The following is a 17,299-nucleotide window of genomic DNA, read 5'->3' as shown; positions in this document are numbered from 1 at the left end:
ATATTAATTATCGGTACTCTTGTTGTATAATAGGAAAGCTAGAGGTCTTATGTGTAAAAGTGAAGCTCTGTAAATATCTATATTGAGGATGAATGGATGAGGTTGCCCCGACCAGAAATTCCAGTGTCTTCCCCTTCTCTCACCTTCGAATCCTCTATGATTAGGTGTGTGTTCAACTACATGGCATCAGAGCAGGGTGGCTTGGGGGCCTAATTTGCGGTGGTGGAGAGCTGAATCGGGGCTGGGTTGGTCGGATGTGGTGGAGTGTGACCGGCGGCAGTTGAGGCGCAGCATGGGCATGCAACGCTGGTCAGCAAGGGCACGTCGGACGTCAACATCAACGAGGTTCAGCCGCTGCGGTGACTCGATTTGAGCATTCCCTTCGTTGCTGGAGCTGAACAGGTCAGGCATTTGGGTACTCAGGCTGAGGTGTGTGTGCTGGGTGTGGAGGAACTGAAGGTATGGCAGGCAATGAAAATGCCCCAACGGGAGTCAAGGGGGGGGAGCTTGCTGCTGTTTTGTAGGCGATGGATGAGAAGTATCGGGTGTTGTTTTATGCAATTAACAAGCAAGCAGGGAACTCAAGATCAGAAGTGGAGATAAAAGAAGAGGTGCATCCTTTGCAAATGCCCCATGTAAAATTAGAAGGGCCTGAGAATTATGTGAGTTGGGCAGAGCATACAGAGACCATTTTGGTTTCTAGGAAGCTTGAAGGTTATATTTTAGGTATGGTGGAGAAGCCTGTAGATGAGAGTTCCAAAGAAGGCCAGAAGTGGAAGGCGACAAATGCACTTGTGAGGGCCTGGTTATTGAGCTCAGTATCACCTTAGATTGCTAAGCAAATTTAAAGGATTAAAGAAGCTTTTGAAATCTGGAGATTATTGAAAGGGACATTCTCAGGAGTAGGAAATGAAATGCTTGCTTGCAAGATTCAGAAGGGGTTGCAGGACCTGAGTCAAGGTGAGAAGACAGTGGTTGATTATGTTTCTGAGCTGAAACGACTTTGGAGCGATTTGGATTATTATGATCCAATTGAGATGGAGTGTGGAAAGTGCATTGAAAAATACAATAAATGGACCGAGAGGAGGCGTGTTAGGGATTTTCTAAATGGACTTAATTCTAAGTTTGAAAACAAAAGGGCTGCATTGTATGGTAGTGGGAAACTACCTAACCTGGAGCAAGCAATATCTGCAATTATTAGTGAGGAAACTCGGTTGAAGCTGGAGGCTACAGGATCGTCTACACAAGGCGTCGCATAGAGGCGCTCAGCCTTCCTTGCTATAGAAGGGGAAAAAATTCAAAGATTGGGAGCAACTATATATGAGAAGAAATGTTTTGAATGTGGCCAACCAGGACACTTTTGAGTCTCTTGTCCTGAGTTAGTTGGAGAAGGCCGGGGTAGAGGACAAGAGTGGCGTGGCAGGGGTCGTGTACATGTATTTGATGGACATGGAGGTAACCGGGGGCGTGGTGTGCGACTTGTAGGCGGGGCAAATATCTCATCAGTTATTGAAGAAGCCCCAAAAACTATGAAAGTAGAGATGTCAGTCGATGACTCGGAGAGGTGGAGCAAATTTAAGGGAATGTGTTTGGAGGATAAGCAATCTATCGAGGCTTCTACTGCATCCACTTCTGCTGCATCTGCCAACTTTGGTGGTAAAAATTCTTGCACTATGAATTATGAAGTTGCTTATATACCATGGTTAATTGACTCTGGGACTTCTAGACATATGGTTGGTTCTTATAGAAATTTTATTGATTATGCTCCTCATTCAAAAAGGCAAAGTGTCAAATTGGCTGATGGCTCCTCTCAAACTGTTCTGGGGTCAGGAACAGTCAAGTGTGGATCTAATATGCATCTTTCATCTGTTCTGCATGTTCCCTCGTTCCCAATTAATCTACTATTCATTAGTTGCATTACAAACGAGCTTAATTGTGTTGCTATCTTCTTCCCATCATTGTGCTTATTTCAGGAACTTGGGACTGGAAGAAGGCTTGGACAGGGAGCATGCGTGATGGCCTATACTACTTAGATGATAACATGTCACCTGCTGTTGCTGCTGTGTTGTCTCACTCTCCACTGGAGGAATTTTTTCTTCATCATCACAGGCTAGGACATATGTCTTTTGGCATTCTGGGTCAGCTTTATCCAAACCTGTATAATCAAATTAGCAAAGAGAATCTAGTATGTGATGCGTGCCACTATGGGAAACAGACTAGGAGTACTTATGTATCTTCTGATAATAGGAGTACTGTATCGCTTCAAACCATCCACTCGGATGTATGGGGTCCTAGTGGAGTATTATCTCTTAATGGATATTGCTCTTTTGTCACATTCATTGACTACTGCACTAGGACTACTTAGGTCTATGTGTTGAAAAACAAGAGTGATGTATTTGAATGTTTTAGGGACTTTCATAATTTAATCATGACCCATTATAACGCATGCTTGAAAGTACTCTGTACTGATAATGGCACGGAATATGTGAATAAGGAATTTGACGAATATTTATCAAGCTTTGGAATTATTCATCAAACTACTTGTCCTGGTACCTCTGAACAGAATGGCTTGGCTAAGAGAAAAAATAGGCATCTCTTAGAGATTACACGGTGTATCATGATGGCCATGAATGTTCCAAAATTTCTGTGGAGTGAGGTGGTAATGACTGCTGCATACTTGATGAACAGAATGCCATCTAGAGTTCTTGGTTACGGAACTCCAATAGAGTGTCTGACAGGTAGGAATACATATGTGGTTCCACCAAAGGTGTTCGGGTGTGTGTGTTTTGTGAAATATTGCAGGCCATCTGTTGGAAAGTTAGATCCAAGGGCTCTTGAAGTGTGTGTTTGTGGGGTATTCTGGGAAGCAGAAAGGCTATAAGTTAGATCCAAGGACTGATGTCTTTCCTGATCTGTTTTCTAGTGATGTTTCAGATCTGGACAACGAGACAGGGGGAGAAAAAGAAGGAGAAGAGAGCAATTCTACACCATCAAGAGAAATGGTGGCTGGAGTAATACCATTGGAAGACAGAAATGATAATATAGATGTGGATCTTATAGAAGGAGAACCAGGGCGAATGCAGGGGGAGAGACAAAATACATCAACTGAAGTTATGCGGTGGGAAAGACCGAATGAAGAACAAAATCTGCAGGTGTATACGCGGAGACATTAAACTGAGGAAGAACATGTGCAGGGGGAGGAAATTAGTCCAGCGGAGGATGATTCAGAAGCTCAAGTTCAATCCGACGGGCATGATTCCAGTTCACAACCATCATCTTCATCTCATACTCCACTACCAGTCTCCACAAGCGATGGTATACCTCATCTTGCTTATGATGACTTAAATGTTCCCATTGCCCTTAGAAAGCAGCCTCGCACTATTGCTGGAAAATTGCCCTCTAAATTAGCCCCATATGATGTCTCCAATTATGTTACATACATTTCTATTGGGCCTTTGTATAAGTCATTTATAGCTTCCTTGCATTCAACTGTACCTATACCACGTGACTGGCAGGAAGCGAAGCAATACCCAGAATGGAGGGCGGCAATGTTAGAGGAAATGGCAGCACTTGATAAGAACCAAACATGGGTACTTACTTCTCTCCCTGTAGATAAGAAAGTTGTGGGTTGTAAATGGGTGTTTACAGTTAAAAAAACTCCAGATGGTAAGGTGGAAAGATATAAGACTGGGCTAGTTGCAAAAGGGTATAGTCAAACTTACGGAGTGGATTATGATGAAACATTTGCTCAAGTGGCGAAATTGAGTACTGTCAGGACTTTAATCTCGATAGCTGCAAATCAGAAGTGGAAATTGTTCCAGATGGATGCTAAAAATGTTTTTCTCCATGGAGATCTGCAAGAGGAGGTTTATATGGAAATTCCTCCTGGGTTTAGAAGTCGGGAAACAAAGGGTAAAGTGTTTTTTTTCTCGAATACGCACGAGAGGGTGTGTATCATTCATTAGAGAAGAAAGGGTACGAAACCCATGTCCACCATTACATAGTTATTTACAAGCGGAATTCCGCCTACCCTAAGACTACCAAAGGCTACTACTCGCTGACATCCCACACAAATTGAGCTACCTCGAACCCGATATTATCCTCCTTGAAGAGGCCTGCTCTCGCCCACTGTTGTCCTTCCTCATGAATCCGTGGCATGGCTTGTTGAAATGATGGCGTTGCTCCATTAAACACCACATCATTCCTATGCTTCCATATTGTCCACATGACCAGTAGACACTTCGCTCTGTGCGCTTTCCGGTTAGCCGAGACATCCTCCTGCCGCAGGCACCATTGCTCAAGCGATTCCCCATACCTGGGCTGAACCTCCTCCTTGTTGGCAAGTCTGCCTACCGCCAGCCAAATCTGATTTGCAAAGCTACATTCTAACATCAGGTGCTGCATGGATTCTTGATGTTGATCACACATGGGGCAGGCTGCTTGGTGAGGCAGGCCATATCGTGCAAGCCTCACGGATGTCCAACATCTATCCTTTATGGCCATCCAACTGAAGAAACGACACCTAAGCGGTGCCCTGGATTGCCAGGTGAAGTCTGCAGTTGGCGAAACCTGCCGCCCGGAGAACCTTGCCGCATAAGCTGAGCGAGTCGAAAAACAGCCATTGCTCTCCCAAGCCCAGGTCACAGAGTCTTGACTATCGTCATCGAGTGTAATGGATGAGACACAAGTCCACAGAAGGAGATATTGATCAAGTGCCTCCGGTGACACTTCAGTGCCAACATGCCGTGCCCAACTGCCATCTCTCAACGCATACGCTACCAATTCAGATTGTCGCACCCGCTTCGGGACCCGAATGTATATGCTCGGTGCAATATCTCTGACTCGCTCGCCCATGATCCATCTATCCTCCCAAAACAGAGTCGCTTTCCCATCACCAACTGTCGTCCGGACAGCAGCATCCACCAGTGCCTGAGATTCCGTTGGTATAGCAATCTGAAAGTCGGTCCAAGGTCTTTCCTTATCTGCTTTTCTCAGCCAGGCCCAGCGCGCCCGAAGGGCCTTGTTAAGCCAAGGCAGATTTGGTAACCCTAGCCCACCTGCCCACTTGGGCATGCAAACTTCCTCCCAGGCAACCGAGCAGCTGCCGCCATTGGCCTCCTTCTTACCGCACCAAAGGAAGTTCCTGCATATCTTGACTAGCGCCGCCAGCGTTCTTGCAGGAAGATCCAAAGCCATCATAGTGTGGATAGGAATGGCACACAGCACGGATTGTATGAGCAACAAGAGGCCACTCTTAGGCAGCATTGCCGCCTTCCAAAGTGGGAGGCAATCGGCCACACGGTCCACCAGTCCCTGGAGTTGAGCTGCCGAAGCCTTTCTGATCGTGAGTGGAATGCCCAAATACTTGCAGGGAAACATCGAGGTCGAGCACCCCAGGCTATGCGACACCCATTGTATCTCTTCCTGGGAGCAACGAATAGGCACTGCCGAGCTCTTGTTCATGTTAACCACCAGGCCCGAAGCTTGCCCAAAGAGCTGAAGAATCGCTCCACAAGTGATAGTTTCCACCTCATTTGGTTTGAAGAACACAATCACATCATCCGCAAACATGGATACCCTCTGCTGCAATCTGGCTTGAGACAGCGGTGCCAACAACCCATACTCCATGGCGTGCTTGAACAGTGCAAATAACGGCTCCATGCAGAGAATGAAGATCATGGGTGAGACGGGATCACCTTGTCGCATGCCTTGACAAGCAAGGATAGGTTTACCAGGGCATCCATTGATCATGATCCAGGTGGAGGAGGTAGCTAGCAGTCCACAAATCCATGCTATCCATTTTTCACCAAAGCCAAAACGCCTTAGGACCTCGACCAGGAAGGGCCAGCTGATGGAGTCGAATGCTTTGTTGATATCCAGCTTCAGCATAACTGTCGGCGATTTGAGAGCATGCAATCTTCTGGCCATACATTGTACAAGCATAAAATTATCATGGAGGGATCTGCCCTTGACAAAAGCACTTTGGTGCGGCCCTACAAGTTTTGGCAAGTCCTTAGCAAGTCTAATGGCCAGAATCTTGTCAAAGATTTTTACTGGCCCATTGATAAGGCTAATCGGACGAAAATCCTTGATATCCATGGCCCCGGCTTTCTTCGGCAGTAGAGACACCAGGGCTTTATTAACTGCCCCCAAACCATGCATATCCTCTCTGTGAAATTGGTCAAGTGCGTTCATGAAATCTGCCCTGATGATCTGCCAGCAAGAGACAAAGAATCTACCGGTGAAGCCGTCGGGGCCAGGAGCTTTGTCAAACGGCATGCACTTGATGGCCGAAATCACTTCCTCCTCTGTGAAAGGAACTTCCAGATGCCTCAAGTCCCGAGAAGGAAGGTCCAACAAATCGAGATTCAACCGAGCTTCTCTGGGCCGCGATGCTCCAAGCAGCTCATGAAAGTATTTGTCGGCCACCTCCGCAACCTCATCCTGCCCTGTGAATACAACCCCATTGCGCTGCAGCTTGTTGATTATGTTCTTCCTCTGCTTGTGTCTAGCATGCCGATGGAAGAAGGCCGTGTTGGCTTCCCCCACCCTTAGCTGCAGAAGACGAGAACGCTGCCTTGCCATCGTCCGCTCCAAGGAACACAGCCCTAGCAATTTCTGCTTAAGAAGCTTCCGGAGTCCAAATTCTTGGTCGGACAGAACCCTCGCCTCCGAAGCCTTCTCAAGACGGCATATGATTTCCATGGCAATTGCAATTTCAAGCCGCACATTCCGAATCCACCGATCATTCCAGCTCTGCAGCGCCTTGGCCGTTGCGTGCAAATTGTTATCCAGCACAATAAAGGGATTACCCGTCGAGGGTAGAGATTGCCAGGCCAACTTGATAGTGTCCAAGAATCCATCCGCCTTCGACCAGAAACTCTCAAATTTAAATCATCGTCCCACCTCAAAATCCACATCGCAATCAACCAAGAGCAGGCAATGATCCGAGATCGCCGAACCGAGCGACGTGAGAAGGCTCCTAGGGTATATATCCTCCCAGGAATTAGTGACGAAAACGTGATCGATCTTCTCCATGGTTGGGTCCCTCCGCTCATTGCTCCAAGTGTAGCGCCTACCATTAAGGTAAAGCTCCTTCAACTCTAGCCGATTGAGAAGGGCACGCATACGAGCCATCATGCGCCTGTTGACAGTGATCTTATTCTTATCCTCCGGGTTAACCAACAAGTTGAAGTCCCCAACAATCGCCCACGGGCCCACATGTAAGTCCCGTACGTCTCTTATCTCCTCCAGAAAAGCCACTTTCTCAGCGTCCCCTTGAGGACCGTACACACCTGTAAGCCACCAAAATGGCGCCCCTTCTTGCGAAATGAGTACCGTGAGAGTGTTTTGTGTAATATGACTATTAGTGACTAAAACCACCAAGTGATCCCAAGCAATGAGAATTCCACCCCTCGTGCCAGTGGCCGGAACGTAAAAGAAGTTCTCAAATTTATTTCCAAGGCATTGCCGCACAACCTCAGTCATTATCACCTCCATCTTAGTTTCTTGGATACACACAATATCCACTCTAGCTTCCACTACCGCTTGATAGATAGTAGCTCTACGAGCAGGAGAGTTAAGCCCTCGCACGTTCCACACTAGTAACTTTGGTGGATGAGTCGACATCTAGAGTAACCCACAACCACAGTGACAACCTAGGGACGTTAGAGGGTAAAGTGTCTCGGTTAACAAAGTCTCTGTATGGACTAAAACATTCTCCTAGGGCATGGTTCGAAAGGTTTCTAAAGGATATATGTTCCATGGGTCATCGGCAAAGCAATGCAGATCATACCCTATTCTTTAAATGCCAGTGCGATCACATTACTATACTTCTTGTTTATGTAGATGACATTGTGATTACAGGTAACAATGAGGTGGAGATATCTCAGTTGAAGAAGATGTTAGCAAAGTCGTTTGAAGTAAGGATATGTGATATCTCCACTACTTCTTGGGAATTGAAGTTGCTATGGCCAAAAAGGTATTTATCTCTCACAAAGAAAATATGTGCTTGATTTACTTGAGGAGACAGGGATGTTAGGATGCAAACCTGCAGTCACACCAATAGAACAGAATCATCGGATCTCTGCAGATGGTGGTGATCCCGTTGATACCAAAGGCTAGTTGGGCGGTTAATCTATCTGTTACATATGAGACCAGATATAGCATATGCTGTTTGTATTGTAAGCAGATACATGCATGACCCTAGAACTAGCCACTTAGATGCTGTGAATAGAATTCTAAGATACTTAAAGAGTTGTCCTGGGAAGGGAATCCTGTTCACTAATCATGGACATCTGAGAATCGAGGGGTACACTGATGCGGACTGGGCCGGATGCTTAGATGATAGGCATTCAACTTCACGCTATTGCATGTTTGTCGAAGGATATTTGGTTAGTTGGAGAAGTAAGAAGCAGAGTGTGGTAGCTCGCTCGACAGCGGAAGCGGAGTTTAGGTCAATGGCTTCAGGGTTGTGTGAACTGATGTGGCTAAAAACATTGCTAACTGAGTTGCAGTTGTGCGGTGGTGCACCTATTCAGGTATATTGTGATAATCAGGCCACAATTAACATAGTGAACAACCCTGTTTATCATGATAGAACTAAACATATTGAGATAGATAGGCACTTTATCCGGGAGAAATTAGATGGAAGGTTATTCCAAATTAGTTATGTTAGGTCAGTAGATCAGCTTGCAGATGTATTAACAAAAGGGATAGATGTTGTATCATTTATGAGGATTTGTAACAAGATGGGACTTATTGGCATCTTCGCCCCATCTTGAGGGGGGGTGTCGGTACTCTTGTTGTATAATAGGAAAGCTAGAGGTCTTATGCGTAAAGGTGAAGCTCTGTAGATATCGTACTGAGGATGAATGGATGAGGTTGCCCCGACCAGAAATTCCAGTGTCTTCCCCTTCTCTCACCTTCGAATCCTCTCTAATTAGGTGTGTGTTCAACTACATTAATATATTCCCTTTGTCAAAAAAAAATTAAAATAGGACAAGCAACAGTCACCTGAAAGTCCAACTACAATTTATTCAGTAATTTTCACCTGCCACTAGAAAAATCAACAACGGTTAGTGTATACAAATATCCATGAAAGGACACCAAAGAATAGATTTTACAACGTAAACCACGAGAAGATGCAGCCAAACTAAAGGGAACCTAATCAAGTAGCTCCAATCAAATGCAAGATATGCAGACAAACATAGAATATTTTCAAGTTTCGACAAGTCTGACCTCAAACATCTGTTGTTTTGACACAGAGGGTTTATAGATTACAAAAAAAAAACACTCAGGAGGTACTTAGTTAGGAGAAAATAAAACGCACAATCCAGCACGGGGTGTCTTCTTCACTTATTTCTGTGGTCGCGAGTTCTTAGGGGCAAAGAACACCCTCACATCAAACTGGCCATACTTTGACATAGAGTCATCAGGAATCCTAACAGGTCCAACATGTCCATCCTGGAAAGCCCAGCCAAAGAGTGATTCCCCCAACTTTACGCAAACATCCAATTTTTCCTCTGCTTTCACCACGACTACATGCTGAAACTGCATCTTAGTCCCAGAGAATGTGTCATCAAACAACACAATCTCATGATCAAAGCCACTGCTGAAAGCACCAAATCTCACATGATGAGGACCATCAACCTTTGCCAAGACTTCTATTACGGCCTCGATACTTCTTGTAAATGATATGTAGCCTATGTCCAAGCTGAACAGGCCAGTACGAATCTGTCCATATAGCATTTCATCATAAGCTGGGCAGCTCTCAATCTCAGCATACACAGAAAGTATTTGTTTGTCAGCCGATCCATCCCCTTCCTCCTTTACCCACAGATCAACTTCTAGTAATGCATCCTGCCGTAAGTACATTCCTCGACAAGGGATACAAAGAGGTAGGGTAAAGGAATCCTACAATTTGACAACTCTGGTTAGAACTAAACATGCTACACTTTCAGATACAGTAGCCTGTGCCAACATAACAAACTAAATAAGACAATGCACATCATGTTTAGATAAAAAAAACTAGTTCTTTTTTAAAAGTATAAGGCATATAACTTGTGTTGAAATGCAAGACATGCATGTCATTTCTCTCTTCTACCATCATTTATATATCTTGCCAACCGCTTCAACTTTTATAAGTAAACATTCACATATATTATTAACTTCCTTGTTCCCAAAACATTAGTATATACTGTAGAAATATTGGGGATCAAAGTATAGTTAAAATGTATTTCAAAATGGGTTCACCCCCAAAAACTGAGGTCTTAAGCACAAATCAGAGCACACATGACTAACTTTTAGTCATCCAAACCAAGGAAAGAAGATAACAAACATACATCTCACACATACTGTTGAACATCAATCATTCTTGAGCAACAAACAAGTTATGTGGAAAGAAATCATGTCTAACTTGATTACCTGGTCAATGGTGACAACATCATCTCTGCAGGGACGATTAAAGACGTAATTCCTCAGAGGCTCCAAGGAATCCCGAACGGCGATTATTCCATAGACACCAACAGGATATGATGTAGAGCTTGACAAACGCAGCGAGAATACCTGTAGCATCCGATTTGGTTCGCGGTATCCAAGAGTTGATTTAGCTGCAAATATCGAGGAAAAATAATCAAATTTCCAAACACATGCATATGTAGCACAAGAGCAGATTGTTAGACAAGGGATCAAATCAACAGACTGGCTTACTGGTGGAAGTATCATGGGTTTTGTATATACGGTGGTGACAGTAGCCCCGCAAAACGCATGCGCCTATTGCCTGAGGGAATACTTTCATAGGAAAAGGAGGAAGGGCAGACCACTCATGTCCCAGATCTAGAAGCATCTTGCACAGCTCTCTGTGTTCTTCGTTCCGTTTGATGTCACTCCTTACCCACACCCTCTGTATCAGTTTGGCTTTCTCCCTGGGAAATTTCTTCCCTGCAGGCTATAATCAATGTAGCATCAATCAATCGGCAATTAATCGTTTTTGGTTACTTTGGAGATCAAATCGTCGCATATCTGGACAATGACCTGCCTGGGCAATTTGTCTCCTCGCCGTCTGTCACCCCTTCCTCCTCGTCGTCAGAGTGCGCCAGGGCCAAGCCGGCCAAGTCGGACAAGTTGAGCCGGTCAACTAAATCATCGTCGCTGTCCGATAGGCAGACGTCGTCCCAGTGAAGAATAGGTGGCTCTGAAGCTGCAAAAACAATTTGACAAAGGATGCCTAGTTGAGTCGGCGGATTGAAAAGCGATCGCTATGAAGATTAACTGAAAATATAGAGTGTCCGCACCCTCATCACCATGTTTGTCGATACAGGAAAAGATGGAGCCGACCCCTTGCTTCTCCTCCGCTGCCGCCACCATCTCCCCGTCCACCACCACCTCCTGATGCTGCTCGCTAGGATCGTGGCCGGATCACGGGGGTAGCGGCCTCTGGGAAGGAATGGCACCTCGGCTGATAACACCGCTGCGCTTAGGGTTTCGTCGCCGGCGGCGGGGGCGATCGTGCGACCTGGTCGAGGGCAGCTAGGGATTGAGAACGGGCGAGCGAGATGAACGAACAAGACACACGCGCGCGAAGCGGTGCGGCACTGCGGCTTTTTGCCTCAGAGCAACTCTTGCAGATGTCGTGTAAAAAGAAAACTCTTGCAGATGTCCTAAATTCCATACCCTCAAAATCGATTTCTCGTCAACGACGAGGTGCCTACAGTGACTTCATAAATTTTAAAATGATATGTAGGCTCAGTCTTTCGCAGGTGCTCATAGGGTAGGGTGTGCGTGTGTGCATTCATAGGGGTGAGTGTATGCGCGTATATATGAGCGCTTGCATCTGTACTGTGTTAAAAACTCGATTTACGATTTGCCCTAAATTCTTGCGTGAACGTCCTTTTTTTAACATCTTTTTTCCTTCAGTTGATCGTCTTCCCGAGCGACGGTTTTTTGGCCGTCCGATCCATCAGGCTAAAAATTTGCCCCTCAGATCAACACACTTACGGATGCTCTCCTGACCTCTACCTACCATAACCACACGGTACCGCATCTCTCTCGCGTTATGATGAGGGGGTTTCGAGTTTTAGCGCCGTGCTTACTTTGGACTTTACAGATTTGACCATGATTTGTAATGTTGATGATTTTGCCCTTTCTCACTTAAACTTATTTTTTGATTTAACTTTGACTAGTAAATATGTACGTGCAATGCACATTGATATTAAGAAGAAATTATTTGCATGTTATGTGATTACGCGTAAAGTCGCAAAAATGTGTTAATTATATGATTAGCACAAACATTAATAACCGAGAGGGCGCAACAGTGCATGTTTTTTCACATGTTTGTATGCCTCGGGAAGCGTGGGAAACGCGATGTATGTGCCTTATGAATTTCCTGCTACACTTTCATCACCGCAACACCCCTCCCCCTAATTATGCCTCACTATCCCTTCCTTCCCACCGGTGGGCGCCGATGCTCCACCACCTAGCGCCCAACTCCATGCCCTCCTGGTAGTAGTTGTCACTATTGTTGGCTCGCCTCCATTAAAACGGGGGCTTACGGCCTCTGAGAGGCGCTTTATTTATTACCTTTGATCTGTATATGGATGTAAATAATCCCTGCCTTTCCCCAAGGGTGACCATGGGCATCGAACCCATGAGAAGCAATGATAATAGACAGGGACTCCAACAAGCTATTGTTGTCGTTAGAAGTTCCATTTTCCCGGGCCGAATATCGCATGTTGTATTGAGAGACGATAATGGTATGGAAATAAGCTAGGGCATGAGGACTTTACTTACAACCTTATACTTGCACTTAGGATCTTGTCTCGATTTCCAACTCGTGGTCCTGGCACACACCGTTATGATGTGTTCTCAACGTGTAGACGTGGAGGGGTGTCCAAATAACATCACGACCGATCATCGACCTGCATCGTGAGTCTATTGTCCAACTAAGGCCCTTGTCCTCGTGCGAGGGTGAAAGAATTGAGATGGACCTAGAGGGGGGTGAATAGGTACAATTACAAATTTTAATTATTACTTAGCAATTTAGGCAATAATGCGGAATATGAAAGTGAGCCTAACAATTGCAAGTATGATGCTAAGGGCTAAGCAAGATAAACAAGTAAGTGAGTAAGCAAGTACAATATGATAAGTAAGAGCTAAAAGACAAGTAACCACAAGTAGAGAGTTAGGGTTAGGGATAACCGCAACTCCGGGAGACGAGGATGTATGCCGATGTGCACTTCCTTGGAGGGAAGCTAGTCACCGTTAGAGAGATGGATGTTACCACGAAGGCACACCAACGCCACGAAGGCTCACCCTATCCTCCCTTTGAGACAACACCATGAAGGCGTTTCTCAACCACTAGTAGTAGACCTTGGGGTGATCTCCAAACCCTCACAAACTTTTCCGAGGGTAATCACAATGGCCGATTCCTCTCCAAAATACTCCTACCGCCTAGGAGTCACAAACCTCCAAGAGTAACAAGAACGATGGGAAATGCTCAAGAACTTGCTCAAATCACGAATTCCTTTGGCGAGAAGAAGGGGAAGAAGTGGATCTATCACTTGATTGGAGAACTTCTCTCAAATGTTCCCAAATCCCTTGGGGGTCTAGGATTTGGTGTAGGGGATCAAGAGAGGGAGTGAGGTGTGTTCTTGGAAAGCTCAAAGTGAATGGTCAACCTTATCCCGTGGGAGGGAGGAGGCTATATATAGTGATAGTGTAGAACTGACCATTGAGCCACTCAGTGCACAGGAGCTGTTGGACGTCCGATGAGTACCGGATGTCCGGTGACTCAAATTGGACCAGACGTCAGGCCGGGTCGCCGGTCGTCCGATCACTGGGAATCCTACTAGGCCACAAAAGGAAGCACGAGGCACACAACCACCAAACGTCTGGAGGGCGCCGGCCGTCCGGTGACCGGCCGTCCGGTGCAGACCAGAAATCCGTTAATAAGTATTCTGTTGGGGTAGTACCGGATTTCCGGAGGAGAGCGGACGTCCGGTGACCGGTCGTCCGGTGGGACAAGATTTCTGCTATTTATTTTCTGTGAAGATGCACCGGACGTCCCGAGAGAGCCAGATGCCCGGTCGGCTGTGAGAGGTCGGACGTCCGTAGAATTTCGGACATCTGGTGATAGCAGAGCCCACTAGCTCAGGATCACACCAGTTTTTGTGCACAAGGTAGAGGAAGAATTAGAGATGAAACAGAGATGATGTGAGAGGATATTATGTGGGTTTTGAGCAAGTCTTTCACGAAATCCGACGATCCCCTCTTAATAGTGCGGGATCCCTATACTCAAGAACAAACCAAAAAAGAGCCAAAGCTTTTGTCTTGTATCTCCGCTCTTGAGTGATATATATGAAAGTGCATAGATAACACAAGTATGAGGAGAGCTCCCCTCAATATAATACCAACACAACCAAATCACATAGAATAGACAAGTGAGCAAAATACCATAATAAGCTCCATAGATAGGTGCATTACACAACCCATAATGGTTCATCACTCATAGCATAGTACATAAAACGATAATAATCATAACATTGGTTCGATACAAGCTAATATAATACCATTACATAATAGATAAGTGCCTACTCCCCCTTGGCATCAAGTACCCAAAAGGGGTCATAACATCATCAAATAGCATCATCATCATGAGCACCACTGCCACCAGCCTCGTCAAGGAAATCAACCCACTCAGGACCCGAGGGAAAGCCAAAGTCAGAAGGAGGTTCGTCAGGAAGTCGTTCATCATCACTCACATCGAAAACTCCGGAGTCTCTCAGACGAGCCTTCAGAGCATTCTTGGACGTGACCATGCGAGTGACAACATCGTGATTTTGGGAGCAGTGAAAGGTAAAAACCTTCATCATGGCAGAGTGAGCCTTGCCAAGAAAGCGAGCAATGCGCCCAAAGGATGCAGATCCGAAAGGAGTAGAATGTGCAGTAGGAGGAACACATAGAGGCGATGCATAGAGGCAATGCATGAGATCGATGCAGCAGCTATTGCAAGACTCCTTGTCACCCATCTTGGGATAAATGGTGTGAATGACACATTGAAAGATAATGTAGAAAGGAGAGCACCAAATGGAGACTTGGTTCAGACCCTTTTGTTTCTCCTCATTAGTCATTTCATCTAAGGGTTTGAGAAGATCCGCACAGACCTCAATGCCCTTGGGCCTATTGTTGGGGTCATCCCTATGGATTTTGAAGCCGGTGTAAGGAAAACCAAGGGCAGCAACAAATTGAGAATAAGACGCCGTGAGCACGGTGTTGGAGATCATCCAAGTGACAGTGTTATTTGGACCAAAGTAACATGTGGCATAGAATTGATGAACGGAAGCTTGGTTAAAATCATGGTGAAATGCAAATGGAGCAGCAAGATTAGATGACTGGATGAGCTCAATAGCCCCTGGATATTTCACCGGATGAGCACGAATATGCTCTAAGTCAATACATACATGCAGAGACAGGCCCTTAGGAATTATGATAGTGGTAAAAATGCCTGCGTGGACATTGGTACGAAAATGATCATCTTGAGAGTCGCTAACAACCAAAAATTGGTCAACATCACGACGAAGCTTAAGATAGGTAGCAATGGGAACCTCATTGAACCTTTTAATGTTGCGGCTGAGAGGAAGTGGAGGTTCAAGAGAGATGCGACGGGCATCACCTTGAGGTTGCACCGGAGGAGGAGGAGGCTTGAAAGTGGGCCGACGTGTTCCCGGCTTGGGTGCAGTGGTGCGAACAGCAACATACTCGGCCTGCTCCATATCTTCCAGCTCATCTTCATAGTCGGGTTCCTCCGATGGGGAGTCGCTAGCCGAGTTGCGAAGGTGGGCGGCACGCTTCCGAGGACGCCCGCTCTTGTGAATCATCGGAACCACCATGACAAGACAGACGAGATGGCCCACTAGTGACCTGCTTGCGTGCAGAGCGCTTGGTCCTTGGCATCTCGACCTAGAGGAGGAGGAAGACCCAAATCAACTATCTGAAGGAAATATGCCCTAGAGGCAATAATAAAGTTGTTATTTATATTTCCTTATATCATGATAAATGTTTATTATTCATGCTAGAATTGTATTAACCAGAAACTTAGTACATGTGTGAATATATAGACAAATCAGAGTGTCCCTGGTATGCCTCTACTTGACTAGCTCTTTAATCAAAGATGGTTATGTTTCCTGACCATGGACATGTGTTGACATTTGATGAACGTGATCAAATTATTAGAGAATGATGTGATGGACAAGACCCATCCGTTAGCTTAGCATTATGATCGTTTAGTTTTATTGCTATTGCTTTCTTAATGACTTATACATGTTCCTCTAACTATGAGATTATGCAAGTCCCGAATACCGGAGGAACACCTTGTGTGCTATCAAACGTCACAACGTAACTGGGTGATTATAAAGATGCTCTATAGGTTTCTTCGAAGGTGTTTGTTGGGTTGGCATAGATCGAGATTAGCATTTTTCACTCCGTGTATCGGAGAGGTATCTCTGGGCCCTCTCGGTAATGTACATCACTATAAGCCTTGCAAGCAATGTGACTAATGAGTTAGTTGTGGGATGATGGATTACAGAATGAGTAAAGAGACTTGCCAGTAATGAGATTGAACTAGGTATGATGATACAGACGATCGAATCTCGGGCAAGTAACATACCGATGACAAAGGGAACAATGTATGTTGTTATGCAGCTTTGACCGATAAAGATCTTCGTAGAATATGTGGGAGCCAATATGAGCATCCAGGTTCCAATATTGGTTATTGACCGGAGAGGTGTGTCGGTCATGTCTACATAGTTTTCGAACCCGTAGGGTCCGCATGCTTAACGTTCGATGATGATTTTATATTGTATGAGTTATGTGATTTGATGACCGAATATTGTTTAGAGTCCCAGATAAAATCAAGGACATGACGAGGAGTCTCGAAATGGTCGAGAGGTAAAGATTCATATATAGGACGATAGTATTTGGACACCGGAAGTGTTTCAGGGGTACCGGGTACGTATCTGGTCACCGGAAAGGGGTTCCGGGCACCCCGAGCCAAGATATGGGCCTTATTGGGCCTAGGGCGGGACAGACCAGCCCCTAGTGGGCTGGTATGCCCCATACATGGCCGAATAGGGTGGGCGAAAGGAAAGGGAGAGGTGAGAAAGGAAGGGGGGCAATTCGGCCTCCCCTTTCCTTCTCTCCCCCCTCCTCTTTCCTTCTCCCTCCGGAAAACATGAAAAGGGGGGAGGCCGAATAGGATTAGGCCCCAAGTAGGATTCCTCCTAGTTGGGGCGTGCCTCCTGCT

General features: G+C 45.6%; 1 protein-coding gene across 1 annotated transcript; it reads right to left on the bottom strand.

The window, feature by feature from the left end:
• Positions 1 to 9,209: 9,209 nt before the first annotated feature.
• Positions 9,210 to 10,013, bottom strand: LOC119339026. The gene is made up of 2 exons (XM_037611212.1): positions 10,002 to 10,013; positions 9,210 to 9,915 (listed from the first exon to the last, which is right to left on the bottom strand). The coding sequence occupies exons 1-2, from the start codon at positions 10,011 to 10,013 to the stop codon at positions 9,358 to 9,360; spliced, it is 570 nt and encodes a 189-aa protein (XP_037467109.1). The 3' UTR covers positions 9,210 to 9,357.
• Between the last annotated feature and the right edge of the window lie 7,286 nt (positions 10,014 to 17,299).

The sequence above is a fragment of the Triticum dicoccoides genome, chromosome 7B, assembly GCF_002162155.2.
Source record: "Triticum dicoccoides isolate Atlit2015 ecotype Zavitan chromosome 7B, WEW_v2.0, whole genome shotgun sequence".
Lineage (NCBI taxonomy): Eukaryota > Viridiplantae > Streptophyta > Magnoliopsida > Poales > Poaceae > Triticum > Triticum dicoccoides.
Note: the sequence above shows the minus strand (reverse complement) of the source record. Positions and strands in the feature narration are given on the sequence as shown.